The 17871-nt window shown below is 39.3% G+C and overlaps 1 protein-coding gene across 2 annotated transcripts in view; it reads right to left on the bottom strand.

The window, feature by feature from the left end:
- Nucleotides 1-11917: 11917 nt before the first annotated feature.
- Nucleotides 11918-17871, bottom strand: part of LOC115264141 (facilitated trehalose transporter Tret1-like) — a 43284-nt gene continuing 37330 nt past the window's right edge. For both annotated transcript variants that reach the window (XM_029867521.2, XM_029867518.2), the window contains exons 3-5: nucleotides 13363-13524; nucleotides 13047-13298; nucleotides 11918-12985 (exon numbers count right to left, since the gene is read on the bottom strand). In XM_029867521.2, the coding sequence (XP_029723381.1) occupies nucleotides 12072-12985; nucleotides 13047-13298; nucleotides 13363-13524 (1328 nt within the window). In that variant the 3' untranslated portion in view covers nucleotides 11918-12071. The remainder of the gene's footprint in view (nucleotides 12986-13046; nucleotides 13299-13362; nucleotides 13525-17871) is intronic.

Genomic DNA, 17871 nt, shown 5'->3' on the forward strand with positions numbered 1-17871 from the left:
GTTTAATGTGACTCTGGAAGAAATCTCTTCTTGGATCTGCTTGAACAGATATGGACATCAATCAAACCACGTGATCGAAACCATCTTCTCGCGTAAAAGACTCAGTTCTCACTAATACACACTGCCGGTCGGCATTTCCATCTTGGACATGGCTAAACCCAGCGATGAGATCATTGTGATAGGCGATTTCAATCTCTCTGGTATCTAGTGGAAGGAATGGCGTAATGGGTTTCTCCATCTAGATGTGAGCCACTCCACTACCCATTCCAATGCTTCTCGCTGCTGGACAGCTACAACTCTTCGACATTCTCTCAAACCAATCATGTCACTAATAAGAGTAATCACTGCTTAAACCTCTGCTTTGTGAGTGCGTGGGATATAGATCCTCCTTTGTGCAAGGCATTTACTCCTTTAGTAAAATCAACATATCATCATCCACCTTTACTGCTTACCATCAGCACTACGCTGGCAAACGATTATGCCGATGTTATCCACTACCGAACACCCGATGTAGTCCGCTACGAGTACCGTAATGCTAATCAAGTGATCACCGTTGCATATCTCAGTTTCTATCTGGCTTAGACTTGAGCGATACTTTAGACGCCGAGGATGTTGAAACTGCTCTGTCGTAATTCTGCAAAGTGACGTAAGCGACATTGAACGTTTTGGTCCATTTTTTGGTTGTTGTGCACAAAACTCTTGCTCATCCTCTAAGTTTCTTTCCATAGATGATAGATTACGATTAGATCTTGCATTCTAATACAGCAGGCATACCACAGTGTTATTTTTACACCAGTTATTATATATAATATACCAAAAAATATCGACATTTTAAATGGCGCTTACGTCACTTTGCAGAATTACGGCAGTGCTGCTCCAATACGGCCCGAAGAAGATCCACCACACGGCCCATGTTCCATAGCGAACCAGCGAACTCCATCAGCTCAAATCCGAAAAGATATTAGTAATCTCTTCTCTAAGAAGTGAGCAATAGGATGAGCAATGAGTGATGCACACATCATGCTCGTAGCCAGCAGCGTTCCCCCTTTTAGTAGTGTCGTTTTTGAAACTCAATACTGTAGGGATTGAGAGTGATACTAAGAAAGTGAGAAACAGGGCATATAGCTTTGGGAGCGGTGAAACGCTGGCGGCAAAACAAACCAAGCGATGAAAAGGAAAATAAACTTCAGTCTTGTAAAATACATTGGATGAGTAGGTTGTACGCAGGCCTTTCTCCCGTTTGCCATTCGGATGAAGGATTCGGCTGTTCCTTCCTCCGGTCACTACAAATACTTCGTACAATCCAGGACCTGATGGAACCCCATGCTCCCAAAATAGGTGCTCCTGCCCAAATGGTTCCAGACCCTACCGTTGCTTCTGGCATCTTTCCATCCTGCTGGAAACTCGCACACATGTTCCCTATTCATAAGAAGGGCCACAGACGCGGTTAGCCACATACGAGGTTAGTAACTACCCGAATAACCAGTAAGCATTTAAAATAGCATTAATTTAGCATTATAGTAGTCTTTACGACAAGGCGTTTAATGCTATTTAACCGTATATGCGCGTTTAGTGCTACCCTGTGCTACCCCACAGCAGGCTTTGGCAAAATACCGGGCTGTCTCAGTGCTGCACCTTCAGGAACGTCGTACCAAAATGTCAAAGAAGCGTAACGCCTCGTCGAGCAAAACAAAACAAAAATAGCTTTACGTCTGCTTCTCGCTCTCTCAACGTTCTCGCTTCCTTGTCTTTGCACACTCCAGCTGATGTAAGGTCGGCGTCGGTGGTGTAGTGGTAAGCGTGGTTGCCTCTCACCCCAGTCGGTCGGGGTTCAATTCCCGTCGTCGCCGATGGGATTTTCTGAGACATAAAATCCGTGATCACGCCTTCCCTCGGATAGGAAGTAAGGGGCCGTCCATATACCACGTGGACAGCAAAATCGTGATTTTTGACCCCCTCCCCCCTCCCCGTGGACAAGTGTGGACTTTTCACATACCCCTACCCCCTCCCCAAATGTCCACGTGGACCACAAAAAAATTTTTTATTTCTTAATTTTATATTTTACGAATGTTTTCTTATTTCAAATTATCTACACAGGCTACCATGACTCTCTGAATGTTCAATCCATGATTGTCCCATATTTTTAGATGACTTTTATGCTTTTGTATTATGAAAACTATCAAAGATTTTTTTTTTTTAATCGTTGCTCAAAAAAATAATTACAGTAATATTTCGAAAGCGCATAGTGTAGTTTCAAAACTCACTCATAGTGATATGACTTTGACTTTAAAGTGCTATAATAGTTATTTATGTAACGAGTTGCAAAAAGTCGTACATTTATCCTACGAGGCTTGCCGAGTTGCATAATGAAAAATCATTATGCAACTCATTTCAGTTGCATAATGAACCGGTACGAAAAAGTAGGTCATTATGATACTGAAATGGGTAGTATTAAATAGAAATTATGATACTTATTAGTACAGGTTCATTATGCAACTAAAATGATTTGCATAATAAAAATTAGTTGCATAATTTTCATAATGCAACTCATTTGAGTTGGATTATGAAAAAAATTTGCAAAAAATCGTATGAAGCTAGGCAAGCCTTGTTGGATAAATGTACGACTCATGCTGCAAAAATTAACCTTTTGCAACTCGTTACTATTACATTTTAGAAGAAACTACTTGCAAAGTTTCTTTATTTGAAAGTATTTACAAATATGTATTTCAAAATTTTGAAGTAGTATTAAAAAGTGATATAAACCTCTTAAAATCCATTCATAATTTTAACGTAAATTCTGATAGAAACTCCATCACTGAGACGATCTACGCTTCATTTTGATACTCCTGAATTTTGTTCAGTATATTTTAGTAGACAGTTCGAAATCCTGATAGTTTTTCAAGAAATTTTGCTATATAAATTTAGAAATTGACATGAAATGTTATGATTTCATCCTTTGAGTAGCCGTCGCCAACTAAAAACAAGTAATTAAATAAAAATAATATAATAGATAAACTTTCATGAAGAAGAATCACATCAATAATACGACAGAATTTGTTTCGCTGATGATTTTTTTTTCTCTTAAATCAATATTGTCCACGTGGACATTTGACAAACCCCCACCCCCTCTCCATGGACAAGCGTGGACTTTTCTCAAACCCCCTCCCCCCTCTAAGTTGTCCACGTGGTATATGGACGGCCCCTAAAGACGTAGGTCCCGGCCCATGTGTTGATGGGTTCGATATGTAGGGTCCTCAGGTGTGGTGGCTGTCTCCCTGGGGCGTCGGAATTTAAGGCTTAGCTCCTAGACCCAGCCGACGTAAAACACAACTGGCGCCGAACGGTGCTAGTTGGCCAGAAAAAAGAAGAAGAAGAAGATGTAAGGTGGTATTTTTTGCAAGTTTTAGTTGTTTTTGGGTTTTGAACTAACGATCCGAAGATTACTCAATTATGTTGGCTGCTCAAGTTCTCCACGCTCCACGCTCCGCTTGCTTTCAATTTGGTTCATTGTGTGTAAAGCCTAAAGCAGTGAAGAGAATTGTCAGACAAAAGAGGCACAAAACAAGCAACAAAGAAGGTGCGACGATTACTCTTTAATCTACTGGTAACAGATAATGACATGATCTCGATTTTTTTTGTTGCAGACAAAACGGAAGCTGAATTTGTTGCGTACTTTTCAACTCGTGAATAATCAATTAATACCAACCCAAAGTCGAAACTGTTTGATGATAGAGCTTCACCAGAGTTGTAGTGTTTACCGACTCGAAGTTACCGGGGGGTACATGGGTTGAACATTCAGAGAGCCATGGTAGCCTGTGTAGATAATTTGAAATAAGAAAACATTCGTAACATATAAAATTAAGAAATAAAATATTTTTTTGTGGTCCACGTGGACATTTGGGGAGGGGGTAGGGGTATGTGAAAAGTCCACACTTGTCCACGGGGAGGGAGGAGGGGGTCAAAAATCACGATTTTTCTGTCCACGTGGTATATGGACGGCCCCTAACATGTCTCCCATACTCTTTGCTCGTAGCATTTGAAGAGCAGATAAAAAGCAATCTGAATGCTCCCACGCGTTAACACCAAAAGCATTTGAAATGCTAACTAACAACCAAAAGCTTTTGAGCAGCACAGGACATGCTAATTCAAGGCAGTTATGCATTCAATCTGCTTATGTAGGGCAGCAAGCAGTTCAAATGCTTAATACGGTCTGCTGTACGGCTTATTTAAATGCTTAGCGGTTACCTGGGTATAGTGGCATTACTTCGCTTTGTTCCATTGCCAAATTGTTTGAGATAGTAAGTATGGAACCCTTAAGCGGGCCCCACACGAGCATCAATTTTTCATCAATATCGATACTTTATTTTGAAATTTTCGTCAAACTCTTGGTTTTCCCAATGATTTTTTGGAAAATCTTTCGATTAAGGCAAAACTGGAATCATTTTCTCATTTTTTCGGTTTTCGATTTTTAATTAAATAACGAAGCAATATTTTCAAAATCGGTTTTTGTGCACATGTAGAGTATGGATCAAGGTCTACTGAATTTTTTTGAGGTGGAAAATGTTTTCCATTTTTGCAAAAACCATTTTTTTGTGAAATTTTGTTCAAAAATGGTTTTTGCAAAAACGAAAAACATTTTCCACTACAACAAAAAATTCAGAAGATACCTTGATCCATACTCTACATGTGCACGAAAACCGATTTTGAAAATATTGCTTCGTTATTTAATAAAAAATCAAAAACCAAAAAGTGAGGGAATGCTTCTAGTTTCGCCTTACGCTCAAGGTTTGATGGAAATTTCGTCAAAAAGTAGCGATATTGATGAAGTATTGATGTTCGTGTGGGGTCTCCTTTAAGCGGACCCCACACGAGCATCAATACTTCATCAATATCGGTACTTTAAGTCGAAATTTTTATCAAACCTTCAGCTTAATCGAAAGATTTTCCAAAAACTCGTTGGGAAAACCATGAGTTTGACGAAAATTTCGACTAAAAGTACCGATATTGATATAGTGTATTGATGCTCGTGTGGGGCCCGCTTTAAGCGGCCCCCAGAGGATATCAATATTTTGATGGTTTGAAGAAACACATCAATGTATTGATGCCGTTTGAAGGCGACATCCAATATATTGATGCAAATATTGTGGGAAATCAGAAAAGTTTGATTTCACGTTTCAATATTTCCCCTCATTTTCCCTTTCTGTTCGATCGCGGTAGCCGAGAGCAACCGAAGCGAAGTACACTCAGGCAACTGAACATACGAATTTCATAAAGTAGACTTTATGAAACAGCAAGAAAAATGAAAAAAAAATATGTTCATAGGGCAGCTATGATTTTCGTAACGATCATGCTGATTTTCATAGAACTGACTAACCTTTTCAATGCATCTATAGTTAGACAATCATAATGTGCTTTATGTGCTGTTTCAGTTTCCAAAAATGAGGAACTAAATTTGCACCACGGCGACATCATTTGTCACAAATATGCAGCGGTTCGTACGAATTAGTTACCGTAAACCATCTTCGTTAACCCTTATGTGGCCGACAGAATACCCGGGTACCCAGCGCCCATTTAAAAAGCACGGTGCAGAAAAAATCAAAAAGTTTGTCGGACACATAACGGTTAAATTAGGAGAGGTTTGGCTCTTGAGCGAAAGCTTCATTACCATGAAATTGAACAATCAACAACAAATAAACTAGTTCTGGATTCAAAATGGTTCAGATCATGCGTAAAGCATTCGCTTCAGAGTCAATTTACACGTGCATTGCATCATTTCACCCAGAATCTAATTCCATGCTAAGCGCTACGATTTTCTTAATTTGAATAATTAACTTCACAATTCAGCAGCAAGAAATCATAAAAACAACATTATGAAATCATAATCAAGCTCTGATGAATTTATTAACACACGTTAAGTTTCATAATGTGACATAATGAATTCGTATGGGCTTCTCTATGATTTCATAATGCAGTTTTAAGGATACCGGCAACAGAATCTGTTCCATTTCCACATGTTTTATAATGAATGCATACGAATATCGTATGTTTAAGTTATGGCTAAGTTTCATAATGCGTTTTTATGAATTCCTTACGGTTATTTGCCTGAGTGTATGTTTTGTGCATGTCCCCGGCATTTCTTTCGATCAGCGAGCCCCAGACGACAGAAGTATTGTCAATATTTTTCTTGTCAATAATTCTCGACAATATTTTCAACGAGACCGACCCGGGTCACCCACACTGAGTCGCTCCTCACAAAAGTCGATTTTTTTTATGATGCCGATCGAAACAAATGCCGGTGACATGCATAAAACATACCTCGCTTCGGCTGCTCTCGGCTACCGCAATCGAACTGAGAGGGGAAATGAGGGGAAATATTGGAACGCGAAATCAAACTTTTCTGATGTCCCTCAATATTTGAATCAATATATTGATGTCGCCTTCACACGGCATCAATATATTGATGTGTTTCTTCAAACCAACAATATATTGATGTCGTCTGGGGGCCGCTTATAGCGGGCCTAAATGCCTAAAAATGCCTCATTTTTTTAAATGTGGTGAAATGTGTTAACTTTACTTAACATTTTTATATACAAAATTCGTTGAATACGTTAAATTAAAGACATCAAACGTAAATTTAGTTAATTATCTTTGAAACGAGCCAAAAATAATTAAAATTGAACAATAGATGACGAAGATATCACCACAACACTTTTCCATGTTTTACGAAAGTGACCTCAAACTTTTGGCTGATCCATCATATTGAAAGGTGACCCCAAACTTTTGGTCGATGACATCAAGAGTTAACTTACTTGATAACTTTTCCCCTAGACTTTTAGCCAAGTTTGATATAAAGCAGTTGAAAGCTTATAGAAAATAGATTATATTACCGAGCTCATCTTAAAATTTGGTCGACCCAATTTCCAGCGAAACTGCCGAAAGTTTATTTTCATTTTTTAGTAAACTTGGCAACTTTGGGTTAAGATTACATACAAATATTTTTGTAAAAGTTTCACCTAAATAATGTTCAAAGTTACTTTGACTTATTATCTTTTGAAAGAGACCTAGAGTTTTGAAATCGGACGCAAATTGGCGGAGATATGGGCCTAAAAAATGACATGTTTTTGAGGAGGTGTCCCCAAACTTTTGATCGGGAATGTATGTCGAATAAACGGGGTACGAATTAAAAAGTGTCGTATTAAAACGTGTCGAACCAGCGGGGTAATACGGTATTAGAGTACTGCTCAGTTGTTTGGGCTCCCCAGTACAACAACGCTGTCCTCCAACGAATTTAGTCTGTGCCTCGTCGGTTTTTGAGGTATGCACAACGCCACTACGGAGATTACCATGGTCGGACCCGTATCGACTTCCATGATATAAAAATCGATGTCAGCTGGTCAACTGGGAGCCATTTAAGGTTCGCAGAGATACTGCTAGGGCGCTACTGGTTTCGGATACCCTGTAGGGACATATAGACTGCCCTAAGGATGAAATCGTTCATTTGCAATCAGTTACATTCACTTGCTGTTAACTCGCTTCAGAAACATTGTAGCAAAAACCAATTTTTGTTTTATCTGAAACTTTGACACATTCACCGCCAGTCAGACCTTTGCTGCTTCGCATTTCAGGCGGGTGTACACTGTACAGCACCATTTCATACAATCCAAAAGTTCTGACGATACGATACTGTCCATGTCGACCACGAAGCACACAAATTGACGGGATTTTGTGAAAACCGTGCCCCAGCTGGTGAGTCCGGCTCGTCGCATTACACCTTCCACAGCGTTGTTTAACTCTGGAGCGATCGCGCTGTAATATTTTGTAAAAATCTCGCGTGGTGCTGACGGTGATGGCCAATCGCGTGAGTTACGAAAGGTTAAGAGTAGGCATGAGAGTCCGTCACCTTCATTGGTGTAAATACCAATATCCCAGGTGGGGCCTGGCCCCCTCCAGAATCACGAGATTCAGGCAGAAAGTATCTTTTGAGCAGTTCTGGAGTATAAAAATCTATATCGATATGGCCATGGCTCCCCTAGACTTATGACCTAGTTACGCTTATGGCACCTTGTCGCAGTCCATGGCGAGATTCGAATGAACTGGATAGTTCACCCAAAACCCTTACGCAGTGTTGCACAACGTCCATCGTTACTTTGAATAGTCTGGTCAGCTTTCAAGGAAAGGTCGTTTTCATCCGGGTTTTCATCGCTGATTTCCCATAGCTCTGTGCAATTGAAGTCGTTGCGCCTTCAAGTCCATGAACAAATGATGCGTTAGCATAGGCACCCACTAGTAACCTAGTTGGGGGAGACGAAGCTCTCCAAAGTTGGACAAAATTCAACTTTGTCAGATAAATGCATTAATTTTCACGTAAATATGCCTTAAATAAGTAAATGTACAGCGTTGATATATTCCGGATTTATTTGATTATTAGAGGCCTTGCCCTATCCTCGTCTGGCTCCGCTGCCTCGAGATTGTGCGCGTGTATGCTAAGGTCAAGGCTTAGGCGACATCCAGTAGCTTCAGTCGCTCAAGGTTGTAGCGTGGCGGTCGCCGGTACTGGACATTGTTAATGACGGAAAGTTGTTGGCACAGTTTGGCCATCACCAGGTAGTAGTGGCCGAAGTCGATGTTAGCGCCACGATAGGTCCTGATGTCGATAATGTCGGAGAAGTGCCGTTAATCAGAACGTGATCATTCTGCGATTCTGTTTTCTATGGTGATCTGAAGTCTAACGATAAGAGAGGCTGTGTTAGAAATAGGTGCTGGTTTTCCAATATTCCAATACTGTTTTGTCATCCTGAAGATCATCTGTCTAAGTTGATTCCCGACAGAAATCCTTATTCACAGAGCTAGGGAAAACCTGAAGCTCTAGATCGTCCAGAACACCTCTATATTTATCTGGATTGCGGTAGAATAAGGTTGATGGTTCCGTAACTTTTAGGTATGGAAGGATTCTTCCCTAGTTTTCTGATGGGGACGGCTTTAGTGAACTTTTAGTGATCTGAGCTCTTGTTCCAAATGAATACATTTAGAACCAAAAAAAAAAATCATCTTTATTGGATGATCAAAAATGCAAATGGTTATTTGTATATGAAAAAAAAACTTGTGTGACACAAATCAAATTTTGAACCAACTGTTCTTAGCGTGCGACTCCTCTCGTTGCTTTTGTCTCTCACGCGATGTTTTGCATTGGAAACCCGTCTTATAGCTTCCATCCAACGCGGTTGCATACACACAGGCTGGCGTGACGCCCCGATTGAAAATACAGATGTGGGTGGAATCACAACCTTGATTCAGGTAATGTGTCGGGTGGAAAATGGAGAATTACCTACATGGAGCTGTCTGAGGGGTCCCCTGGGATACCTTTGGACATTGGGGGCCTCCAGGAGAGCTCTCAAGAAGGGTTTAAAAGCGTTTCAAAGACATTTAGGAGTGTTTCAGGGGGATTCAAGGGCTTCACGGACTTCCATTAAAGCATCAGAGGGTGTTTCAAATCGGTCAAAGACGAGAGATTTCAAAAGGGTTCTATGTGTTTCAGGGGGGCTATTATGACAGATTCGATGAGAGGTAAGGTACCCTGGGGCAAGTGGGACCTAAAAAAATGCTAATTTGGTTTTGTCATGCCAAAAATTTCAGAACACATTTTTTTTAATAATTCCAATGAACCCAAAAGACGTTGTTGGTATATTTGTACTTATTAACGTACATTAAAACTGTTTCAAAATTTTAAAATTCCGTATATTGTGCATCTAATGAAAAGTTAAGCAGATCCTCATTTACTGCGTTTCACGGGGCAAGTGGGACCTATTCAGAGTTTTTGTTCAAAGGGCTTAATATAAGTTGCAACAAATAAGGTAACATAAATCATAAATCTCTTATGTGAATGACTATCTTTAGAGATTAAAATAAGAAGAGGTTTATGGTATCGTGCATAAATTACGTAACACATGAAAAATCGCTGAGGAAAAAAATACTTGAATCAACTCTAGCAGCTCATGCAAAATAAATTGATTTTTTATACAAAAAGCGCCGTAAAGTGAAGCGACAAAAGATTTCGAAACTTGGTATCTATATTATATAGTTGATGAATCTCGCCAAAAGTAAATCTGGGGTTTCGAGATTTTCAGTAATATCTTCTCCCTTACATAATCTTACGATCATTAAATAATGTTTTTTTTTTTTTAAATCATGAATTTTGAAAAGGTCATTTCCCTATTTTAATTTTTCATGGACGGTTCCTGAATGCTCAAAAGAATTCATTATGCAGAGTTATGTGAAAAAATAATGGAAGATATTTAGAGAAATACATAAAAAATACACGCTTTTGATTTTTTTAGAGGTAATAAAGTATAATTCAACAGTAGATTACTTAACGCGTCAATTTTTATTGACTTTCGTGCTAATTTCATCTTAGGCTGGACAAGGCGAGATGACCCCATAAAATTGTGTTTGTTTATTCTCATAGAACCCACTTACCCCAGATAGCGAAATGCACTGGGGCAAGTGAGAGCAGTAAACTAACGGTAATAAATAAAAATAAAATACAGCTTTTTCGCTTGAAATCATTTGCAAGAACTCCAAATACTATCCTGAAACCGAAAAAGTATTTGTAAAATGACAAATTTATTTTTAAACGACGAATGTAGTAGAGCATGTCAATCTCACCTAGTGAATTGAAAACTACATATGAACAACAATAACGTATATGGTCTCTTTATGGTTGAAACAATAACATTGTTTGTACTTAAAGTATCCGTAGGTGTGATACCTATGTTTTCCATGAAGAATGTTAGTCTTAAAAATAAATAATAATAAAAATACTAGCTATAGGTCTCACTTGCCCCCGATTCTCACTTGCCCCGGGGTACCTTAAGCGTATCAGTTGATTTCAGCGGAATTTCAATAGAGCTTGAGGGAAAACTACAGGTGTTTTATGAGGTTTATGATTGTTTTCGAGGCGTATCAATATATTTTTGGGAGTTCCAAGGGTTTCAGTAGAGTTAGAGGTTAAAGGGTAGTCTGCGAGAATCTTAGTGGGGTTTTCTGAGCCGGGATGGGAAATACCACGAAATTTAACGAGAAAAGGCATACTGTTTTCCTATTTCCACCATTTTCGGTACGAACTTCCATCCTTGAACATCGCCAATTCATAATACTGAATGATGTAGTCGATTATCGTTTCTTGCTTGAGGTAGTGAAAAAAGAAAATAACAAAAATGCATTTTAACCCTAAAAGGGATACCTGGGGTCCATTGGACCCCAGGCGCCTTTCAGAGCTCGTCTGTGATGGAACACACTCAGCGAGGTGACGAAACTGAGGCCATGAAGGTATCCCTTTTAGGGTTAATGACCTTTCCCATCCCTGTTTCTTGGACGTTTCGAGTTAGTTCAGGTTTCATGTGAGCGTTTCAGTTAATTTCAGGGGCTGCGGACGGTTTAGAGAGTTTCAGGGGGCTTCAGTAGAGTTCAAAGAAAGTTCACGAAAGTCTGAGGAGGGTTCTTGAGGAGTTTTAAAACTTTTAAAAGTGTTTCGAGATGTTTTAGGGGATTTATGAGGTTCATGGAGCTTCAGCAGAGTTCAAGGGAAGTCTACAGGTACTCAGCGAGGTTTCGATGCATTTTAGTAGATATCAGGGGATTAGTTCAAGGGGTTTCAGATGGCTTCAGTGACGTATAAAGGGAAGCCTACCGCTCCCAATACCTTAAGTTTTTTTTTCTAATTTTTGATTGACATTACTTTTTCAACGGCAAAGCAGTAAATAACATCTGACGGTAGAAATTAGAGAAGGGAAGAGTCTTACTGAGTTCCACTCTTCATACAAGTTTTCAGGTTTTTAAGATTAGACGGTGTGGAAGAAGGGGTAGTCTGATATGACCAGAAATCAATATTTTTACGTCACAAATACACCTCTATGGGTACTGATCTTGAACACAATTTAACATTTATTCACCACAAACAATAAAATATAACATCTATTCTCGAAAATATCGTCACAATATATCATAAATAACTGTAAATCTCTTAACTATACTTAAGAATCGATCATCTTTCATCGAACACCCTGCACTCATTCCTACTCGTTCAATTTGTCCTGGATCTGCTGTAGACTCATGCCCTTGGTTTCCATAACCGTGGTCAGCGTGAACAAGAACGCCACCCCGCAGAAAATTCCAAATAGCCAAAACGACCAATGAGATCCGACGGCGGCGTCCAGCGTCGAGAAGAACTGCAACACCAAAAAGCCCAGCACCCAGCAGTTGGAGGCAACGATCGACGACGCGATCGATTTCACATTCGCCGGGAACATTTCACCCAGTACGGCCCACGGCAGTGGTCCAAAACCTACGCAGTACACGGTCACGAAGAAGATCAGCGAAAAGACCGGCAACCACATGATACTCTCCAGCGATTCCGACTTGATGTGGTCCATGTAGAAGAACAGCCCCATGGTTCCGTGGGCAAGGCACATTCCTCCGGCCGATACCAGCAGAATCGGTTTCCGACCCAAGCGATCGACGATCAACGGAGTAGCACCACTGGCCAGCACCTGTACCACGCCCACCAAAATAGTGGATATGGCCGGCGACATACTGCTGCCCGTCTTTTCGAAGATCGTCTGACTGTAGAAGAGGATCACGTTGATCCCGGATAGCTGCTGGAAGCTGATCAACCCGGAGCAGATGATCAACGCTTTGATGTTGCCTTTGTTCTTGAACAGATCCATCATGCTGGCCTTATTCTTCATGGATTCCTCGACCGACTGGGTCGTTTCCGCCAGTTCGTCCTGGACTCCATCTGCGGATTTACCTCGCAGGAATCGCAGCGAATCGATGGCATCGTTTTTGCGCCCCTTGGAAATGTAGTACGCCGGCGTTTCCGGCATGAAGAAGAACGTTGCGGCGAAAATTATGGGAAGTGCCAGACAGGCCCACTGTAGCGCTGCGTAGCTTACGTACGGTCCAATCGAGTATACGTATAGGATACCAGCTGTTGGAACAATTGCACATTGATTGGTTGGTCATTTACATACTTTCTGGATAATACTCACTGACAATGCACAGCTGCATCAGGGATCCCAACGCCCCTCGGAACTCGTTGCTGGCGATTTCACCAATGTACATCGTTTGGACGGTCATGACAAACCCGACACCGAAACCTTGGATCAACCGTGCAGCCAGGACGGCTCCCACTGAGGTGGTGAATAGCAGAATAATGTAGCTTAGAATGAAGAAAGCGGAGCTTCCGAGCAGGGTAAGTTTTCGACCGAACTTCTCCGCCAAGGGTCCGGCGATGAATGGAGCTGTGGAAAAGAAGGATATATAGTAAAGTTTGTACATCTAACGGCAATTAACACAAGATGTTACCAATCAGAGCTCCCAGGGCCACCAGGGAACCGATCCATGATGATTCCGATTCAGTCGGTATGTCATCCAAGGGATTGACACTGGTATCGTTGGATTTTATTTGACTGTTTACCGGTGAGGTCCAGCCCAAACACGTGCCGAGGGCAACCGATGCTAGATTTACTGAAATGATATGGAAAGAAGAAGAATTTGGATTAGGTAGAAGCTATTACCTCATACTAATGAACCGTGAAGAGGCTAGAAAGAAGAACAAAACTAAACAGGCAAGCTTTGAGCCACCACTTAAGTGGAATTCGTGTCTAAAGCTGACCTAGTGTACAAAGTTATTTCCGTAAGATTTTTGGCAAGATACTTATGCAAGATAGTAAGGTATGGTCTTCCACAAACCATAGATCCGAATTTTCCGCCACATGGCGCTGGACTACACAAAAACCATAGGTTTTGCATCAGTGTTGTATATGTCAAAATTGCAGCCAGGTGAACAAGTATGGTATTCAGTAATGCTGATTATTTAATAGGACTTACAGATATATGGTCAAGAATTTCTCTTGGTGATTTCTTCTTGAACAATTCCAACTTTTTTTTTCGCAGAACTTTCTTCATGAAATTCCTCAGAGTATTTCTTCTGGGATTCCTCAAGGGTTATTTTGAAAATTGTAGAGATGAAATTTCAAGTTTGTTACAGAAATTGTTCTGTTTTGTTTTTGAAACACTTTCATGGATTTCACGGTGTCTATGGTAGAAGAATATTATTCGAAAAAATCAGTATCGCTAAGTCACCCATCAAATGAATGCTGGGAGTCTATTCTTTCATTTCATGCCAAGAGCTAAATGTTCTATCCGGGGTTATTTTCCCATATAAATTTTCGTTGAAAGGTACCCAAAAAATGGGTAATTCTCTTAAATTTGTTCTAGAAATCACGAAAAAAATTGTTTTAGGCCCCCCATAGAACATTTTCTTCTTAGCACCATATAAAAGTGGAGACTCTTAGCTTTCATTCGGTAGGTGACTTAGCCATACTGATTTTTTTTTCGATATTGTTTTTTTTTTGTCCCAGACACCGTGATTTATTCAGTAATACAACTAAGAAATTTTTTTGGTGTTCATCCAGCAATTTCTTCAGGAATTCTTTAAAAAAATTTGTCAGAGCATACTTACTACCATTTCCAGAGGATTTTTTAAGAATGCCTTGACGTTTTTTGTTTCAGAGGAGCATCCACGGTATATTCAAGAATACGTTCAGGACTTTCTTCAGAAAAACTTCCGAAGATTAAGCTTATAAAACTTTCAGAGATTACTCCAGGAATGTACAAAGGAATTTTTCAAAAATAGCTTCAGGAATTCTTAAAGCAATTATTTTTATTAATTCTTGCGCAAGGCATACTTCCAGAGATTTTTTCAGGAACATCTGATTTATTAGAAAACAAAAAGTAGGTAAATGATTTCTTTGGGAAATCATTTTAAAGATTCATCTACTCTCAGGGATTATTTCTGGAATAGTGCATTCGATTTTAGAGTATAACACAACAATATCTATAGGCATGCGATCAGAATTACTCAGGGGTTTCTCCATTAAATCTCAAAGAAAAAGATTCAATTATTGTAGAGTAAATGTTTAAGCATGATATTGGAGAAGATTCGTGGATCTCGGAGCCATTTTTTCAGAAATTTGTTTTAATAATCTAGGTACTCTCTTCTTGAAAGGTATGGAAGTTTTCAAGCAAGCAAGATTTGCAAAAACATGTCCCATAAAGATAGTTTATACATGTTTTACCATATACCTCAAAGATACTAAATCAAGTATTTGCGCCAAGGCTAAGGTAAAAAATATGTTTCAAAAATACTTGAAAAATAGTTCGAAACAATTCTTGAATAAAAAATCCCGGAAAATGCCTGAAGTAATTATCGAAGACAACACTAGAAAATTTTGGTGGAAATCCCTGAAGGAGTTTCCTGAAGAATACTTGAAGGAGTTTAAATAACACAACTGAAAAACTTTCACGTAGTTTCAAGGGTTTTTATTTGCAAAAAAAAAACATGTTTCATACGTAAAAGATAGTAAAGCAAATCATTACACAATGAATAAAGTAGAAAATATGCTACGAGATATTGCTTCCTGAAAAATTTACAAGAAATCCTCGGAGAAGACCCCGAAAGAATTCCCGAAGGAATCCTCGAAATATTAACGAAAGGGTCGTTGAAGGTTTCCCTGAAAAAAAATCCGAAGAAATTCCTAGATAAATTCCTGAAGAAATTCCTATGGGAATTATGGAAAATTCTGAAATACCCTGAATTCCTTCTTATCCTGATTCTGGCAGTTCCTGAAAGAATTCTCGAAGAAATTTGCAAAATATTTTCCGAAATCATTTCTGGAGGACTTTTGTCAAAATCTTTGAAGGAATTCCTGGAAATAATTTAAAAGAATCGATAGAATTTTCACATGAATCACTGCAAAAATGATCGAAAGACCCATAGAAGGATATCGTGAAAAAATCATTGAAATAATTCCCACATGTTGAACTGTTGTGGCTTTCTCAGCCTGGCAGAATTCAAACGGCTATTTTGGCATAGCCCTACGTTTCGGTCCCGTGTATTGGACCTTCTCCAGACAGTTGACTGCTTATCCCTTGAAAAATGTCAGACTGAGAACACCACAACAGTTCAATAGTTCCCAAAAAAAAATCCCCGAAAGATTATTTGAGGAACCCCTTGAGTCATTCAAGAAAGAATAGAAAGAAAAAATAATTTCTGCTGGTACTGCAAAGGGAATCTCTGTAGAGACTTCAAATGGCTTCGCTGGAATATAAAACTTCGGAGAAATCCTTAGAGCTCTCTGGAGAAATTCTTAAAGCAATCGCTTGAAGATGAGTCTTCTCATAAATACACGAAGGGATCTCTAGAGACATTCCAAAATCCCTTGAAAAACTGCCAACGCAATCCTTGAAATAATTCCTGCCGGAATTACTGGCAGACTTCCCGAAAGAATTGCCGGAGGAGGGGAGCGTTTAAGGGTGTTTAAAGCGTGTTATGTCGGAAGGAAAAGAGAAGCATTTGTACCTTCTAAAACCGTCAAATTAAAAAAAAAAATAAGGGCCCAGAGTAAGTGATTAACATCTTATATTAGGTATATATAGAATTTGTTCATGCTAATATGCCATTCGAAATCATTCCGATAAAAAATATGTGTTCGCGTTTAGAGAATACACGTATTTTGACATGCTATAGCGAGCTTCAAAATATCGGTTTCGCTCCACACCGCTTATTCGATTTATAAGCAGACTGAATGCCTTCTCCCAAAATTTGAGCTCATTTGGTCAAAAATTGAGACTGCACAAGCCTATCAAAGTTTGTATAGGAATTACTATGGGAAAACGATGTTTTCCATTCAATCGACCGTAGCATTTCCCCAAGTGCCCTGGAGAGTTAGTTAACCATTGATACTCCTATGCTATTCTATCAACTACAACTTTGCCGAAGACTGCATTCAAATAGCATGCTTCATTTTTTAGCTAAAGATTGTTATCCAATCCAAATCTTTAGTCATGATGGTTAAGGTGATACGAGACGCCGTGTTAATTTTGCTATCTTCCGTCTCTTTTATCATCATTACCCTCGAAACTTTGACGATGCAAATATTCAGTTCCAGTGGACTGATCTAACTGAAAACTTAGTCGATTGTTCATGACATGTAAGCATACAAACGATCAATTTTCCAGCTCATTTCATGCAGTAGAACTCGAGATTTACATCTTCAAAGTTTAAGAGCAATGTTTGATGATTCTGATGATGCCCCCTAAAGCCTTAAACTATTCGATGTGCAACACTGCATTTTGCAGTGAAACATAGTGGCCATGATTTCTATCTGCTATCCTTGGCGCCATATGCAGCAATGTTGCCTGCTGGGAAGTTGGAGGATCACTGTAAAAGTTTCTCCAGTTGGATAAAAATCTATAGCTAATTAATGAGGCGTCCGATTTGAATGCGGTCTTCGTTCACTGGGACTTCAACCCTTAGGGTACAAGATGACTAAGTTATAAGTGGAAACAGCCAGAGTTCTTGTTGAAACGGTTCTGTACCCAGTTTAATTTTTTGTTTTGAAATTATTTCGATTTGTTTTTTTTTTTTTTAATGAACAATAGAGATAAGTGACATTTCAACATACGAACACTAGCGCGAGTTTTTCCTCACACAAAAATGCACACTAATTCAAAGGCTATTCAGATTGCATATGCAAATATTACCCAATCGAATTGAGTAAAACGGGTAAATAATGATAAAACTAACATCCGGGTTAGGAGTGCAAATGTTTCCCTCACAGTTTCACAACTACATCTACTAAAAAGGCACGCACATATTTGAACGTGATTACCACTATAAGAATGAAACTTTAAGGCTTTTTAAAAATTTACTAATTCTAACGAAAGTTCTTTTGAAAACAATACTCAGCATACTCACTTAGGAATGTATATTTTCAAGCATTTCCCTTAAATTCAAAATTCTAGGAAACG

The sequence above is a fragment of the Aedes albopictus genome, chromosome 1 (assembly GCF_035046485.1).
Source record: "Aedes albopictus strain Foshan chromosome 1, AalbF5, whole genome shotgun sequence".
In the NCBI taxonomy this organism is placed as follows: Eukaryota; Metazoa; Arthropoda; class Insecta; order Diptera; family Culicidae; genus Aedes; species Aedes albopictus.